At 40.0% G+C, this 17,678-nt stretch overlaps 2 protein-coding genes across 2 annotated transcripts in view; one reads left to right on the plus strand and one right to left on the minus strand.

Annotated features, from left to right (window-relative positions):
- Window positions 1-890: 890 nt before the first annotated feature.
- Window positions 891-9,305, minus strand: LOC142848359 (isopentenyl-diphosphate Delta-isomerase 1). Its single transcript, XM_075970267.1, has 5 exons — window positions 9,098-9,305; window positions 6,915-7,087; window positions 6,134-6,226; window positions 5,624-5,754; window positions 891-3,002 (listed from the first exon to the last, which is right to left on the minus strand). Exons 1-5 carry the CDS (start codon window positions 9,229-9,231, stop codon window positions 2,685-2,687), a joined length of 849 nt encoding a protein of 282 aa, XP_075826382.1. The 5' UTR covers window positions 9,232-9,305; the 3' UTR covers window positions 891-2,684.
- Wdr37 (WD repeat domain 37) overlaps window positions 9,253-17,678 on the plus strand; it is a 70,468-nt gene continuing 62,042 nt past the window's right edge. The window contains exons 1-2 of the mRNA XM_075970264.1: window positions 9,253-9,542; window positions 13,695-13,829. The gene's annotated coding sequence lies outside the window, so the exon portion shown is untranslated. The remainder of the gene's footprint in view (window positions 9,543-13,694; window positions 13,830-17,678) is intronic.

The raw sequence follows: 17,678 nt of genomic DNA on the forward strand, positions 1-17,678 counted from the left end.
CTTCCTCCCAGCATTCTGTTCTGTTTACTCCTCCCACCTATGTTTGTTTGGTTTTTTTTTTTTCGAGACAGGGTTTCTCTGTGGTTTTGGAGCCTGTCCTGGAACTAGCTCTTGTAGACCAGGCTGGTCTCGAACTCACAGAGATCCTCCTGCCTCTGCCTCCCGAGTGCTGGGATTAAAGGCGTGCGCCACCACCGCCCGGCCTATGTTTTAACCTATGAGGCCAAGCAGTTTCTTTATTACTTAACCAATGACCTTCCTCCATCAAACTTGCCTAAAGGTGAGACGATCCTTTGGGGTTCCTGCTTCATGAAAGAGTCTGCAAGACATTCTGCAGGATACAGAAGAAAGTGACTGGCAAACTGTCAGTATAGGCAGAATGATTTTGAAATTTCCTGCTTCATGGAAAAGTCTGCTGGATACTACAGGCTTGTAGGCTGAAAATGGATGCCCCAACAGTACAGAAGAACTTTTGGTAACTGTCCAGGCAGCAAGATGTCTCTGTCATTTCTAGAGTTTTTGAAGTTGCTTACAATGCACTTCCTGTTTACTTAGGTAATATTATATATATATAATTCCTTATTTTAAAAGACATTGGGGTTGCCCAGAAATTCACTGGGTCGGAATATTTATACACACATCCTAAGCAGCACAGGACGCCCTAATACTTGCCTTTACACAGTCCCAGGTTGCAGTCTAAGACCACTGTTCAGTGTGACAGCCACTAGATATATAAAGCTATTGAGAAACTAACTATATGCAGTCAGTCCCCAATTCGTATAAAATAAAGTTAGAAGTTACTTTAAATATGTTTAAGGTATACAGCATTTATCATTTTAAGATAAAATATGCAGACTAACCTATTATATCCAGACATTAACAAACCAGACAATATTAAAATAATTTATTTTTAATTTTCAATAAATATTTGCTACATAGCTGTATCTTCAAAGATAAATCAATTGTCCTGAGTTATCAAGAAATTAAAATTTATAAAGTTTTTGTAAGTAAAAAGTATTTATTATCCAGCACTCAAGTCTAAAGTTGTCTTAAGATCTCAAATTTGACACACCAATGTCAAGTTTTAAACAGTACATCAATCAAGACACAATCTCAACATATGCCTGTCCTTTTTTTTTTTTTTTTTTGGTTTTTTCGAGACAGGGTTTCTCTGTGGCTTTGGAGCCTTTCCTATAACATCAAAATCTCGATATAATATATGCTTATAACATCTATTCCTCATCACCTTCCTCACAGCTATTCCCTCCTGTTTCCACCTCTCAAGTAAGCCCTGCCTACAGAACAGTAAGTGGTTCTCTACCAGCGGTGTCTCTGCTCCTATCGGACACTTGGTATTATCCACTGAAATTCTGGTTGTTGCTGGGCATGATGGTGCAGGCCTTTAATACTAGCACTTGGAAGACAGAGGCAGGTGCATCCTGCGTTCCAAAGCTAGCCTGGTCTACAGAGTGAGTCTAGAAAAACCAGGGCTACACAGAGAGACCCTGTCTCAAAACTCACCCCCTTCCCCATTTTTTTCTGTTGTCTTAGCAAAGGGGTGCTAAATGCTATTGAGTGTAAGGGTGCAGATATGCTACTAAACATCCCACCCAGGTCAGACCCCTATAACAAGATTATCCAAGCCCAGTGCTGGTGGTGCTAAGAGTCTTCTCAACTCCTGTTAAAGAACTCGCTCCCACCTAGTAACTAACATCTCTTCCACCCTAATGATGAACGAATTTTGTTAAATGGCAAATAACTATTTAAAAGAATTAACCAGTTACCATCACCACTAAAAAATAATAATTAACTTTAAGCAATAAAATAATTTCAGGACGGTTAAACCATAAAATCACCCCAAAATGACAGAAATTAGCATATAGAAAAGGCCTTTCAAAACTGTGGGCCAAGCATCCAAGGGTTCAAACCAATTGTATATTAAATTTGATGTGCACTGATCACAAAGCATAGTATAACAACCATACACGTTAGCATTTACACTGTGGTCAGTGCTACAACCAACCCAGAGATGAGGTGACGTGTGAATACATCAAATACAACGTCATATTGTACAAGACTCGAACTTCCAGAACTTTAGTTTTGAAGGGAGTCCTGAGATTAGGAGGGATGACTGGATACCATTTACTCCCCTAGACTCTGCTCTGCCTGTTATTAGAGTTATAATTATTTTAAGGACTAGGAACTCAACAACCCATGACCTCATGCCTGCAAGGCAATCATGGTACCACTGAGCGTATCCCCAGCCTTGACCATTTAATCTATCAGTGCTGTTTTGAAACAACTAAGTAATCTCTTTTGCTCGTTTTTCTGGCCTATGATAAAATTTAATGATATAAAAACACTTAGGAATAGCAAAGTGTTCTGAAAATGTTTGTGAAAATGTAAAAAATGAAGAGTTCTACTTATTTCTTTATCATAGTCATGTATTTGAACAGGCTAAATTAAGTTTTATTTATGGCATAATTTTGCAATAACCTCTCATATCTCTTATAAACAGCAGTGCATACATACATACTACAAAACTGAAAGTCAATTGGGCTTTTTTCTCAAACAAATTCTGGTTGTAAAATACCTATGTATTATACAAGGGAGCCCAGTTCAAAAGAAAACAAAACAAAAAAACATTCTTACAAGGTAGAAAAATTTTCAACTCATTTACACATTTACATTCTATGTATTTTCTCATGGTCAACAAACTGACTCAAATGGTTTAAGTTATCCCACCATTTAAAGAGAAAAGTGTCTGCAATAATTTTAAACCATGGAGTTAACTTAATTTCACCATTGGCTGCTTTCTTCATCATTTCTTTGAGTTCTTCCTTTGATACATAGCAATAGCTTTTAATCTCATTGGGATCTGGATTCAGTGTTACATTCTTCCTCAGAAACAAAATATAATCAATTTCATGTTCACCCCATATACCATCAGACTGGGCCTTGTAGTAAATTCGTGTTAGATAATGCATTTCCTTTGGATCAACCTACAACATAAAAAGAAAACTCAATTAATAATACTACCAATGAGGTCAGGCATAGTGGTGCATGTCTTTAATCCCGGTACTCAGGAGGCAGAGGTGGGTGTTTCTGAGTTTGAGGCCAGTTTGATCTACATAGTGCCAAGCTAGCCAGGGATACACAGTGAGACACTGTTTCAAAATATTAAAAGATAAATTAATGACAAAAGATAACCTAAAACCAACACATCTCAAGAATGTCTTTGTCTTTTAAATTATTTTTGTGTATGAGTGTCTTGCCTCCATGTGTGTCTGTGAGCCACTGTGGTTCCTGGGAGAAGAGAACAATGGATCCCTTGGAACTGGAGTTAGAGGATTGTAAGCTGCCGTGTTGGTGTAGAGTACTAAACACGGGTCCTCTGGAAGGCAGCCAGTGCTCTTAAGTGCTGAGCCATCTCTCCAGCCCTTTAACAATATCTTGAATGGCAGCAGTGTAGTTTTATAATCAGAGCTTTTAAAGTATTATTCTCCTATTGATGATATATGAAAAATTATTACTATTTTGAGTGTCTAAATTTTTTATTCTCCAGACTAAATATAAGTCAATTTTTTCAAAGTATTAAAAAATAGTTACTCAAACTAGAATGTTACTCAATATAGAATTGTTTCTCAAAATAGAATGCATTAATATTTTAAAGTTGCTATTACAAAAAAACATTTTTTTTGTTTCAATAGATGTGAGACACTTTGTCTTAATTGTCAAAGAAAACAATTCAGTAAGGCATGGTGGTATGCATCTTTAGTCCCAGCATGCTGGCTGGAAGCTGAGATAGGCAAATCTCTGAGAGTTCAAGGATAGCATGGTGTACACAGTGAGCGCCAGGCTAGCTAGCCTTAAATTTTGGTTTCTTAAAATCACAGTCCTAGTTTTGCTCAATATTGATATACCAGTCTATTATAATTGAGCAAATCAGAGATGAATGCTGCTTTGTAAGACATCCTTAGGAACATGAACCACAAATCTAAGTGAAATGAAACAACCTTTTCCTTCCTTTGAATTGTTCCCTTAAATTACACACACACACACACACACACACACACACACACACACTTTATTTTATTTATTTATTTTTTTCTTTTGAGGCAAAGTCTCTCCAAGTAGCCCTGGCTAGCTCAGAACTTGCTATGCAGGTAAGTCTGGCCTGAAACTCAGAAAACCTACCTCTGCCTCCTGAGTACTACGATTTAGCTCAGTGACTTGCCAAGTGTGGATGAAGAGCTGGGTTTCATCCTCAGCACCACATAAACTACGCAAGGTGCATACTTGTATTCTCAGCACTAGGAAAATAAAGGCAGCCGGATCATCAAGATCTTCAGCTACATGAGATCCATCACATCTCAGAAAGACGGAGGCTGGAGAGATAGCTCAGCAGTAAGAGTACTGGCTTGTTTCTCCACAGGACTAAGGTTTGAGTCCTAGCACCAACATGGCAGCTAACAACTAGCCTTAACTCTAGTTCCAAGGGACTGAACTCCTTTTTTGGCCTCCTCCGTACTATGTGCACATGGCACCCAAGACATGCATGCAAGAAAAACAGACATAAAATAAAAATAGATATTTAAAAAGTTTTGAAAAGAGGCTGGAGAGATGGATCAGCAGTTAGGAGTATCACCTACTCTTCCAGAACCCAGGTTCAGTTCCAGCATCCACATGGGGCTCAAAGCCATTTGCCACTCCAGTTCCTGGGGCTCTAACACCCGCTTTCTGGTCTCCTTGGGCACTAGGCACATATGTGGTGTACATCAGTGTAGGCAAACAATAAAATAAAAAGGTTTTTTTTTTTTTTTTTTTTGGTTTTTTTCGAGACAGGGTTTCTCTGTGGCTTTGGAGCCTGTCCTGGAACTAGCTCTGTAGACCAGGCTGGTCTCGAACTCACAGAGACCTGCCTACCTCTGCCTCCCGAGTGCTGGGATTAAAGGCGTGCGCCACCATCGTCTGGCAAAAAGGTATTTTTTAAGAAAGAGAAACAAAAATTTGGCTGAGTTTGGAAGGTATGCCAATAATCCCAGCATTTAGGAGGCAAAAATAAGCATATTGTTTGTTGGAAACCAGGATGAGCTATATAGCAAGACACTGTCTCAACAAAAACAAAACAAGTCAGGCGGTGGTGTACACACCTTAAATCCCAGCACTCCAGAGGCAGAGGCAGGTGGATCTTTGTGAGTTCGAGGCCATCCTGGACTACAGAGCGAGTTCCAGACAGGCTCCAAAGCTACAGAGAAACCCTGTCTCAAAAAACAAAAACAAAACAACAACAAAAAACAATAAAATGCACATAATATAATATTCTAATATTCCTTATTGAAGGGCTAATTCTGTAATTAGGAAGCTATAAAGCACAGACCTGTACTACTGTAATCACACCAATTTGGGAGACTGAGGCAGGAGGATTGGGCTACATAGTGAAACTCTGTCTCAAAACAAAATTCTTGACCTGGAACTGTAACTTAGCAGACGTGTACTTGTCAGGAATGTACAAAACTCTGGGTTCTACTCAAAGCATTGCTGAAAATTTCTTTTTGGTTACCAGACAATACTGAAAGAGTGATTTAGACTTAGGCTGCAAGCTCTCTGACAGACTGATTACCTCTTCTAAGGGGATGCCCAGTTCCGCTTTCAAGCGCCTCTGTGCAGCTCGTTTCACACCGATGGCGTTGTTTTCTTCAAGCTCCCCTGGATTACTTAAGGGATGACTACAGCAACTATTGGTGAAACAACCTGGAAAATTGTAATATGAACCAAGATAAACTTCTCTTCACATTAGGTCTGAAAGATCATGGAAGTTTTATAAGTAGTCAAATGAACAGAATTTTAAGTCAATTACAATGGGCTACCTAGATTATTTTCTTTGTTTGTTTTTCTTCTATATTATTTTCTAAAAGACAGTTATGGATAAGTTTTAATGCTTTCTTAAAACCAAGAAGATGAAAACAGAGATAATTCAGATATTAAGGTTATACTTATTGGATAAGCTTATTAAAGTAAATATAAATGAAGCCATTTACCAAGCTATTCCTTTTGGACCTTGGCACTAAGAAGTTCAATCAGATTAACATAGTTCCCAGTAGAAGCTAGCTTGTGCATTAAATATACTAACCTGGAAAGGTAATTTTAGCATCTGATCTCTGCTGTAACAAGAGCTTATTTTCAGTATTAAATAAGAAGACACTAAAAGCTCGATGTAACAATCCTAAAAGCAAAAAGAAGTATGACTGGTTAGAAAAAGCCCATTATTTGTGCAGTTTTCCCTCTTGCAGATGAGACTATGACTAGGAATTTGCTGACAGTTCTGTTATTAACAGGAATTTCTGTACGGCCGTTATAGAGAATAGTTCCAGCACACCAGTAAGACTTGGTCACCAAGTGAAAGGAATGGCAGTGTCGGCAGCTTTGAGGCAGGCCAAACGCTTTTGGTAACTGCTAACCCAGGTCATTTAGTTTCCTGCTGTGAGTGTGGTGTGTGGTGGGTGTGTGTGTGTGTAGGTTCATGTTTCCCTTCAACATCTACTTCTCTCTCTAGTCTTCAGAAAAAGAGGCTTGAGTAGTCTGTTAATAGTCTATTTCTTCTCTATGTGCCCAGAATAATTCTCAAGCAGTTTAGTAAGATACACAAAGTGGAAAGAAATATTACAGGAGAGGTAGCAAGGCAGATTTTATCACTACACTGCTTAACTGGAATAAAATGTAAAGTATCATTAAGAAATGGATCTCTCAGACTCGGGAGGCAGATTTCTGCAGAATAGCCAGCCAGAGCTACACAGTGAGAACATCCCCAGCCCCAAAGGGGAAAACATTCCTTTTATCCCAATATTTTTTCTCAGCTAACTGGAAAAGTCTAGACAAATCACTTTATAACAAAGACTATTTTAAAACAGTACCTTTGTCAATGTTTTCATTCAGGTGACAATTTTTCTTGGTGTCAGCCCCAATTTTATTGTCATTTTCATCAATAAGAATACACATCTCTGCCAGAAGTTGAACCTGTTGTTCATCAAGATGGCTGGTATTTATTTCAGGCATTGTGAAAGAATGTCTGATCTGACCTAGAACACTGACATTAAGAAAGATCATCACATTAGCGTTTTCTAAATGGCATATATATAGTTAAGAATATCTAGAGTTGAGCTGAGGAACTAGTTCAGTCATTAAGCTTACAATTATGCTTTCTGTTCCCATCTGCCACCTCACCATTCCATTGCCCTTGGGCTTCTCCAAGGATGCCACTGGCCAAACACTCACCCCTACCTTGACTGTCATTTCTCCTACAATCACAACTAGCATTCTATGACAGTTGCTCTAACATGGCAACTCAGTGTTCTGTGCAAATTACTACGCAGACGCCTCTTGGAGCATTGGAAAGTCAACTTTTCTCCCTTGGAGGATTTCTCTTTACATATTTTCCCATGCGTGATCTGGCTCCAACCTAACGTTTCGTTCTATTTTTCCATAACAGTCTCTGGATTCTTTATTATATGTTCCCACAGTCTGCCCAATTACTTTTGCCATTCACTTCCTCAGTACAGCTGCTAAAGAACACTACACATCAATGTTCATTAAAATCCAGTTTTCAAATTCCAATTCACAATCCCATAGACAATGTCCCAGTAAGATTTTACCCAATTTTCAACCTGGGCTCATAGTTAAAAAAGATTTATGCAACTATTTTGTTAGTTCTTCTAAGGCAATATATAGATATTTTTGATGAAGAGGCAAAAACTTTATTCACTATATTCAAGTGGATGCCTTAGTGCAGTTCCTGGCATTTTTTTTTTTAAAAAACGGTGAATTAATATAGTGTCAATTCTGCCTTTGTAAGTGCAAGAACTAGGCAATGCCTAAACTAGACAATGTAAAATTAAGTGCAGCTATGTTCTAATCAGTCTTCAATTTATGGACACTAAAATCTAAGTTTCACTTAATCCCCATGTCACAAAATTTTTCTCCAGAAGAATATTTATAACATATTAGGTTATAGTTCAAACATCCTGACCTTAGTGTAGACACTTAATTTTCTGATCTCTAACTCCTTAAGCATTTTGGTATTTTAAATATTTCTGTATTTTAACATATTTTGCACCTCTCTATCCAGCAGATTCTAACTTTTCTAATGCTTGTAAGAGTACCTTACATATCTTCCCAGTTTTTTTAAAAAGTAAGTTTTCCCACACTATTTTGAAGAGTCCATGTTCTCTAATTTCAAATATACAGATTACTGGAGTTGAAACATACCACTGAACAGCTACCTAATATAACTTTCTAAAACTAAATACAGTACAGAATAAACTAACTGGGGGAAAGGGGAATATCACTGATGACAATGAGGCTAAATATCGAATACTAAATAAACAGAAAGGAGGTTAATTATTACATTAAAAGGACAAGCTCTGTAAGAAGTAAAAATGGACTTGAGCTCACAGGATATATTTACAATGTTCATAGGTTAATTTAAAATCCTAAAGTAGATTTCATTCTTGTGGAATTACTAAACTTTTTGAACGTCTTTAACTCATAATGCCGGGATATTAAAAATCAACTCCATGATTACAGGATAAAATTATTCATTTAAAGATAAGAAAAATATACACCGTCGAACTCAAGAAAAAGATAAAACCCACATGGATATTTACCAACTACAACACCTGCAAGTCCCCCAAATAGAAGAACGCAGCTTAGGAACCTGTTTATTCAGTACTGGAAGAAGAGGGGTGAGGTGCTCCAAACTGAAGCAAAGACTACATTTTCTCAAGTTAAGTTAGCTCCCTTTTTCTAACTCAGCTTCCCAAGGGCTATGAACCGCAGTATTTCTTGGACTACTGGATCGCTCCTCAGGGCATCTCCACGGAAAGCCCGCCCGGTGGATCCGATGCACTGCCCCTGGGACACAATAGACCACCCATCCCCGCCCAAGTGGACCAAAGCCTAGACTGAGGCAACGGTACCAGGCGGCCAGAACTCAGGTCCACCACGGCGCAGAGGTGGGAAACCGAGTCACCTCAGCCTCATCCTGCCACCCAGCCCCTCCTGGTCCCCTCGCTCCATCCTTCACCGAAGTCACACTTACCAGAGATTCCAGCTAGAAACGCTGTGAAGTCCTGTGCGCCTTATTTCAACGCTCTTTGCAGCAAGCCCCGCCTCCAGGCCACGCCCCTTAAAGGCATGTCCAATCACTTGCGCCAGCACTCGTCCGCGCCACATAGCCTCAGCCAATTGCCACTAGTGTAAGCCTGACGTCCACGGCCGCGCCAGGCTTGCGCTCGGTGGCACCACCTCCCTGGCGCTTGGCTCCGAAAAACTCCGGAGGTTTCGAGAAGTGGCTGCGGAACTGGGCCGCGGTCTAGGGTGTTGGCTGTTCCTGGTGCACAGCTGGAACGTCCAGCACGCCTGGCTGCCTCGCGGAAGGAAAGCTTTTCTACCGGGAAGACGTCTTGAGGATGGTGCGACCCAACCGATAGCCAACCAATGGCACCTTCGATCATGCCCGGGCTCGCCAATCAGCTGGCGGCAAGGTCAGGGCGTGTCCCAGACGCTGCTCGGGTGTGTGTGCGTGATGATGTCAGACGCCTTGAGACAGGAGCCCTGGCGAGTGCAGTTCTTTACACAGGAACGTCTCAGCTTTTCCTCCTTGTGACAGGGAACCTTGGGGTCCTGCCCAATCCGATATTCTGTTTTTTAAAATCAGACCTAGAGGGCGGAATGAAACTCTCGTGGGACTTGATGAAAATTAAGAAGAATCAAGAAATCATTGTTAATATGTTAGTTTGGAAGATTTACCCTTACCTCCCCAATATGCTTGCTATTCCAGAAAGAAAAGTTTGTACATTTGCAGCAGCAATAATCCCCAAGCTGCTTTGCAATGCGGAATTAATTGTTCAGCAAAGTTTGTACTGGATTAATTGATAGTCATTAAACCATCCTGTGACAATCCATTCTTAATAAATTTAGGAAAGCAAGGTTATATGTTCACAGTCTTTCACTACAGGTTATATGAGGTTTGTGTAAGTGTTTAATAATTATGAGATATGTAATTGGGAAAAAGTTCGTTTATTACATCAAATCATTTAATTTTTGTGTAGTGTATGTAATATGTTCAGGTACATGATGCCTTCCTCGCTTTTTTTTGAGTAAACATTTAAAAAATTATAGATTTATTTATTTTGTGTGAGTGTGTGGGTGTACCACAATGCTCTGGGGGAGGTTAAAGGACAGCTAAGAGAGTCAGTTATTTTTCTCCTTTCACCACGCGGGTCCTTAGTAACAAGCTCAGGTCTTCATTCAGGCTTGGGGGATAGAGGCCTTGACCCACGGAGCCATCTCGCTAGCCCGTCCCATCTTATTTTTTTAAGAGAGAATATCTCTTTGAAATTGGAGCTCATTGACAGTTGAGATTGGATAGCCAGCCAGTCTTCTTGCTCTGCTTCCCGGTTTGGGATTATAGATACACTGATAATGCCTGGTTTTATGCATGGGTGCTGGGGATTTGAACTCAGTTTTTTAATGCTTTCACACTTTGCCCAACCCTCTTCCCAGCCCAATGCTTGTGGAATTTAATTATCTTGAATTTGCCAGCTAAGCAGTGCAAAGCACAGTTCTCAAACTTGTTGGTCTCTAGATACTCTGGACACTGAGCTGTATGTGTTGTATCAGCTAAAATATATGAAGAATATTTTACGTGACAAACTACAGGATATAAGTACACTTCCAGGCCCAGTTTTTATGTGGATTCTGGGGATCCAGATTGAGATCCTTGTATATGAATGGCAAGAATTTTACTGACTGAGCCATTCCCAGTCCTGGTTATTTTTTGATAAAACAAGCACACGTGCTCTCTTTCCTTTCCTTTTTTTTTTTGGTAATAGTTATTTCCCATTTTGAAATCTGGAACTCACTCTTTCTTTTTTTCTTTTCTTTTCTTTCTTTCTTTTTTTTTTTTTTTTGAGGCAGGATCTCTCTCACTGTAGCTCTGACTGCCCTGGAACTCTGTAGATCAGACTGGCCAGAAACTTACAGAGTTCACCTTCCTAGTGCTGGGATTACAGGCATGCACCACTAGACCTGGTTCAAGAATTTGAAATTTAAGAGAACATTTCATACTGATACTTTAGAATTCACTGATTTTAGTTGTAAACTTAAATACATATTTCCTATGCATGATTTCATAATATGCATTGGTCGTTTGGATAATTAGTTACTGAATTAAGCAAGTCTTCCAAATGTTGGTACATTTCATTATTTATATTTCATTATATTATGCAATCACATTAATATCACCAATAATCTTGAGACACATTAGGCACCTTTCCCTGTGGGTCTAGGATGGGAATGAAGCCTTGTTAAAACACGTCTAAATACTATTAAGTCACTGATAATGGCAATAATAAGCCTTTATTGTAAATATTCCTTTTTATGTTATTTTTCTTTTATATTAGCTGAAATGGGAAGTGAGGGTTGTTACCTAATTAACAGATACCCCCTCTCTGGTGCTTAGAATTCTTTGAACAAAAGACTGCCGGTCAACTAGCCAAGTAGCCAGTCACTTTGACTACTCCATGGGCACTATGAGGAAGCTTCACAGCAACAGCTGTGCACTGCTGAATTATTACTCCTGTAGCATGGCTCTTGTAGGCATTATTCCAGATACAGCTGTTTGAAATGGTTTAAGCAGAGTGGTTTTTTTTTTTCTATCAGAAGACTCTGTGAACTAGACGACCCTGCAGCTTTTCCCATCAAGATGGGGAGGGAGGCACACTAGAGAAATGGCTTAGCCATGAAGAACTGGCTGCTCTTGCACTGGACCTGGATTCAGTTCCCAGCACCCACATGGCACATAACCATTTGTAACTGTAGTTCTGGGGACCTGACACGTAGGCTCCACTAACACCAGGCACACGTGTGATGCATATATATAAATGCAGGGAAACACTCTTTCATATAAAAGTTAAATTTTCTTTTAAAAAGGAGCATTTTCCCAAAGACCTAACATGACCTGTGACTGGAGTTTTTGAAGACAAGGTCTTGCTAAACTGAAAATATATAAATAATCCAGATTAGCCTTGTACTAATGGTGTTTCCTCTATTGCAAGGACAGTCAGTGCCTGAAATATCATGTAGTCTCAGGCTCGCTTTGAACTAGTAGTGTTTCTCCATTGCAGAGCAAAGTGTCTGATATGTGATGTAGCCCTAGGCTGATCTTGAACTTACAACCTTTGTGCCCGGGCTCCCTAACTGCTGTGATTTCAGGCATGAGTCACTATGCCTAGCTTGAAATATTTTAATGTGCCATGCTTGTTCTTATTTGAACAAAACACCACTAGAAAAGGAGACAAGGGTTGTAAAGACAGAGGGAAGTAAAAGTTCCCACAAACAGATAGGTACTTTAGCAGTGTGTTATTTTTGAAGGTTGGAAGAAAGATATTGCTAGCCTCTAATATTTCAGGGAAACTCAGGGACAGTTCCTAACTTTTTTTTTTAAATATTTATTTATTTAGTATACAATGTTCTGTCTGTATGCCTACAGGCCAGAAGAGGGCGCCAGACCTCATTACAGATGGTTGTGAGCCACCATGTGGTTGCTGGGAATTGAACTCAGGACCTTTGGAAGAGCAGGCAATGCTCTTAACCACTGAGCCATCTCTCCAGCCCCCAGTTCCTAACTTTTAACTGGATTACTAGCCTTTGAGTTTTTCAGCACTTCATGGCTATAGTCTCCTTCCTGGGGATTCCTCAGCTTTTCAGATACTTTCAAGCTGAGACTCAGTTGGTAGATGCCCTCTGTTTTAACTAAACTTTGCAGAGGACTAATCTGGAAAGTCTTGCCCTCTTTTTGAATTGGCCTTTGTTACAGATTGCTTGATTTAGACTCATGTATCTGCCTTTGTATCCAAATCCTATTCTGGTCCAACCAACAGTACCAAGAGTGTGAGTACAAGGTTCAAAACATAAACTGAGATGAACAATATACGAATTTAGAAATTAAATAATTGCTTTTTTCCTAATTACATATGATTGCATTGTACATATTGAACCTTTGGCATGATTTCAGAGGTTTTCTTCAACTATTACATCATTGCATTGTAAGTAGTTTTGTAAGCAGTTTTGTGTATTTTATGTATTATGGATGATGAGGCAAGAAACAAGGTGGTAGAATATTTCAAGCAATAAACTGAATTTTTAAAATCTTAAGAAAGAAACAAAAAAAGAAACATAAATATATGGAAATTCTTTTTCCTTTTTGCTCATGGTTTGGATAGAAAATGTCCCTCAAAGGTCATGTGTTGAAGGCTTGGTCCCCAGTATAGCAACACAGCAGTACTCAGAGGTTGAGCCTGGGGTCATGAGATCATAACCATTATGATTTTATCAGTGGATTAACCCCCTTAGTTCACTGGAAACTGAAGGAATATGTTAGGAGATAATGGAAATTTTCAGACTAGAGCATAGTTGGAGGAACTAGGTCACTGGAAACACATTCCCAAAGATCTTTCTTCTGCCCATGGTCTTCCTGGTTTCAGTAAGGTGATCAGTTTTCCTCTTATGCCATTTCTAGTATGATGACTGCCTTTCTGTCCCCACAGGCTCGAAATCAATACAGCCTTAGTAACCATGGACTGCAACCTCTGAAATGATCAGCTAAAATTAATAATCATTTTCTGTTTACTCAGGTATATTATAACAGCAATGGAAAGCTAATTAACACACTCAGTTTGAGAAATATTCAATGAGTAGAGTCCGAGGAGCTGGAGAGGTGTTCTTTTACCCATGGTTGAAGATCATGCCTGAGACCTCATGCATGTCAGGTGAGCATGTATCACTGGACTACATATCCAGCTCTTTATTTCCACTTTTATAAACTTTGAGACAGGTTCTCACTTAGTTACCTAGGCTTGCCTTCAACTCACTCTATAGCCCAGACATGCAGGGAACCTGGGATCCTCCCATCTCAAGTTTCAGAGTAGTTGTGGCTACAGACCTGAGCCACCAGGATGGTTGATTCTCTTTGAATATTTGGAATCCTTTAGGAAGAGGGGAAAATCCACACAGTGTGTGTGTGTGTGTGTGTGTGTGTGTGTGTGTGTGTGTGTGTGAGAGAGAGAGAGAGAGAGAGAGAGAGAGAGAGAGAGAGAGATTGATTATGGTGGTGGAGAATATTCTTTTTTTGTTTTTTTGTTTTTCGAGACAGGGTTTCTCTGTGGCTTTGGAGCCTGTCCTGGAACTAGCTCTGTAGACCAGGCTGGTCTCGAACTCACAGAGATCCGCCTGCCTCTGCCTCCCGAGTGCTGGGATTAAAGGCGTGCGCCACCATCGCCCGGCATGGTGGAGAATATTCTTGAAATATGTATTTAAAACACAGCATTGGAGAGTTGGGTAGATGGCTTTGATGTTTAAGTGAAAGCATGAGGACTTGAGTTTGATTCCCAGAACCCACATAAAAAATATGGGTGAGCCAGGTGTGGTGGCACACACCTTAAACCTAGCACTCAAGAGGCTGAGAGAGACAAATGGATTTCTATGAGTTTGAGTTAGGAGTGAGTTCTGGCCAGCTAAGGCTACCTAGGGAAACCAGTCTCAAAAAAAAAAACAACAAACAAAACCATCTGGGCATGGTGGGGTGTGCTGGTAAACTCAGATTTAGGGAGGAAGGGACAGATAAATCCCAGCCTGGCTTCTCTGATGCTATCCAGGCCAAGAGAGACCTCCTCTTTAGTGAAAGGTGGATAGTGCCTGAAAAATGCCATCTGAGGTTGCCATTTAAGGTTGGCTTGTGGCCTAATGTGTGGGAGATTATAACAATGGTATTCCTGGGTAGGAAGGCAACCTGCTGGAGAATATAGGTCACTGAAGGCATACCCTTAAGGCTATAGCTGACCATGACCCTCCCGTTCCACGTGCTTTTGCACAAGCTCAGGAGTCCAAGAAACCGTGGACAGAAACCTTTAAGACCATGAGCCCAAACAAATCCTTTCAAGTTAAAGTTATCTCTTTCAGATATTTGGTGATGGAGATACAAACGCTAGTAAGTAGAGGAAGCACAATCATTGCTGTGAGTATCTGACAACATTGGCAGGTTTTGCTTGTGTATGTATGTGTGGGGGTCACTTTATAGTTCAGATTGGCCTGGAACTATGTGTAGCCCAGGCTTGTCTAAATATCCTGGTAATCACCCTTTTCAGCTTCCAAGGTCTGGAATTATAGTTTGAGCTACCATACCCAGTAATAATATGGTTGTTAAGTCTTTGGTATTTTGCAGGAGAAATTTGTTAAGAGTTTGGAGAAGTAGTCTAGAAAAAGCCTAGAATGTTATATTATTCTGGTGTGAACTCTGAAGACCAGAATGTAGCAGAAATGCAGACAGGAAGCACTGCTCTGGAGGCCTCTGGTGTTAATAGAAATTTCAAATACTACATTGGGTATCATACAAGCTAAGCTTACATTCTAGCTAAGAATTTATCTATATTTTCCTCGCATTCTGAGACTTTCTAAGGTACTAAGTTCAAAGGTAATGAACTCAGGAGAGAAAATTGAAGACAGCTTAGTATTCAGGTTATATTATAGTCATGACTGGAGGGTTTTAAGACATACTTTCAGTGAGAACTGGGAGCCAAAAGCAGAGAAGAAAGATTGGAGAAGCAGGCAGTCTGGCCAGAAGAGCAGCAAGTCAATGTCCGAGGCACAGAAGGGTGTGGTTGTTAAGGATATTTGTAGCCACAGATCTTTATGTTAAGCAAAATAAGCCAAACTCAGAAAGACAAGAGTACCATACTTTCTATCATATGTGGAATCTATATTTAAATCCATCTACACATGTTTACACATTTTTGAAAGGCGTATAAGTAGAATGGACTATGGTTGCAGTTTAAAGGAGGAGAGTTTAAACAATGGGGTAAATAATAGAATATACATAAAATGAAACCAGTAGGGACTATTTGGGGAGAGGAAGGAGACCGATGAGAGGACAGGAGGAGCACAGAGGGCAATAAAGGGATTTAATAAGAATAACTATAGGGATATATATGTATAAAAATGTCCCTCCTCTCCTCTCTCCTCCTCTCCCCCCACCTCTGTCTTCTGTTTCAGTTTTTCCAGACAGGATTTTTCTGTGTAGTCCTGGCTCTCTTGGAACTTGCTCTGTAAACCAGGTTGGCCTTGAATTCAAGAGATTAGCCTGCCTCTGCCTCCTAAATGCTGGGATTAAAAGTGTGCCCCACCACTGCCTGATGAGACCATCTTAAACAAAACAAAACCACAAGCAAAATGAAAAGAGATCTTACAATTTGCACTGGGATAGTGAAAAATGCCTTCAAGGAATTTTGGTAACTCTTTCCAGCATGGACGCAGGTGTAAAACTGTAAACCCGTTTTGACTGTCCCCTGAGATTACTGCAGAGCCACAAGGTATAGGGCCACCTGAAGAAATACTTTTCTGAGGTCCAGCTACTCAGAAACTGATGCCAACACTGCTATGATCCAAAGGGTCTGGATCTGGGCAGATGAACTTGGCATTGTCCATATGATGCTGGTTTTGCAGGCTCACAGGATGCAAGAGCAATGTGGTCATGGAGGATTCCACCAAGATTTTAAAGGAAGGCCCCAGAGCACAGGCAGTGCTCAGTATCTGCATGGTGATATAGGAAGCCATGAATGTGAACCTCAAGCTACAATGGAGACCCCAGAGTGCGGGAGATGCTAGAAATTGAATATTTACTAGAGAAAGCCACAGTGACTGGAACCAGCCCAAGAGAGAGGCATGTAAACTACAAAAGGCTGTCCAGGCTCCACTATGTACTGCAGATGGATATGGAGCTATAAGCTTTAATGCTTTCCATGCTGAACTTTGGTCTTGCTTGGTCCAATCCAAATGCATGATTCTGAATGTACAACAGAAGTCTTTCCTGTATGTAGTGGTCTCTGTATACAGTTCAGAGTCATACAGCTACATCCACATGGTTAATATGCAAAGAGATGAGACTTGGGAATTGTACCTTGGAATCGTTCCCCTATTCATCCCTGTATAACAGCAATATTTCTTTGCTGTTGGAAGATGCAACTTGTTTTTATATGGACTCATAGCTAAGCTCTTGAGGACCTAAGTTCAGTTCCTATGTCTCCACAATGACATCTTTGTGTACACGCTTGAGATGGTGAAATGTAGGATTCTGAATGCACAGTAGTGCAGTATACATGCATAGGCTCTTTTATGCAACTCAGATTCATACAGCTGCTTCTAAATGGCTAATATTATGCACAAAGAAGAGTTTCATTTCTGCTTCTTACTCTGTAACTTTAGGCTGTTTTTTTCTTTAAACTTTTCTTTTTTTCTTATTTTATGTGTACAAGTATTTCACCTATATGTATGAATGTACACCATGTGTGTGCCTCATACCTGAGATCAGAAGAAGGCACTGGATCCCCTGGAACTGGAATTACAGACAGTTGTGAGCCATCATGTGGGTGTTGGGAATTGAACCTAGGTCTTCTCTATGAGCACCTAGCCCTTTTTTTCTTTCTTTTCTTGGTGGAACTCTAAATATATCAAAGATAGAGTGTACTTCCATTAACAGTATCTTAAGTGACATCTAAATGAGGCTGCTTTGTTGTAAACAAAGCCACCTAGTGGATACTTGGGTATGGAATTGCGGTTCATAATTC

Source organism: Microtus pennsylvanicus, chromosome 4 (assembly GCF_037038515.1).
Source record: "Microtus pennsylvanicus isolate mMicPen1 chromosome 4, mMicPen1.hap1, whole genome shotgun sequence".
Taxonomy (NCBI): domain Eukaryota; kingdom Metazoa; phylum Chordata; class Mammalia; order Rodentia; family Cricetidae; genus Microtus; species Microtus pennsylvanicus.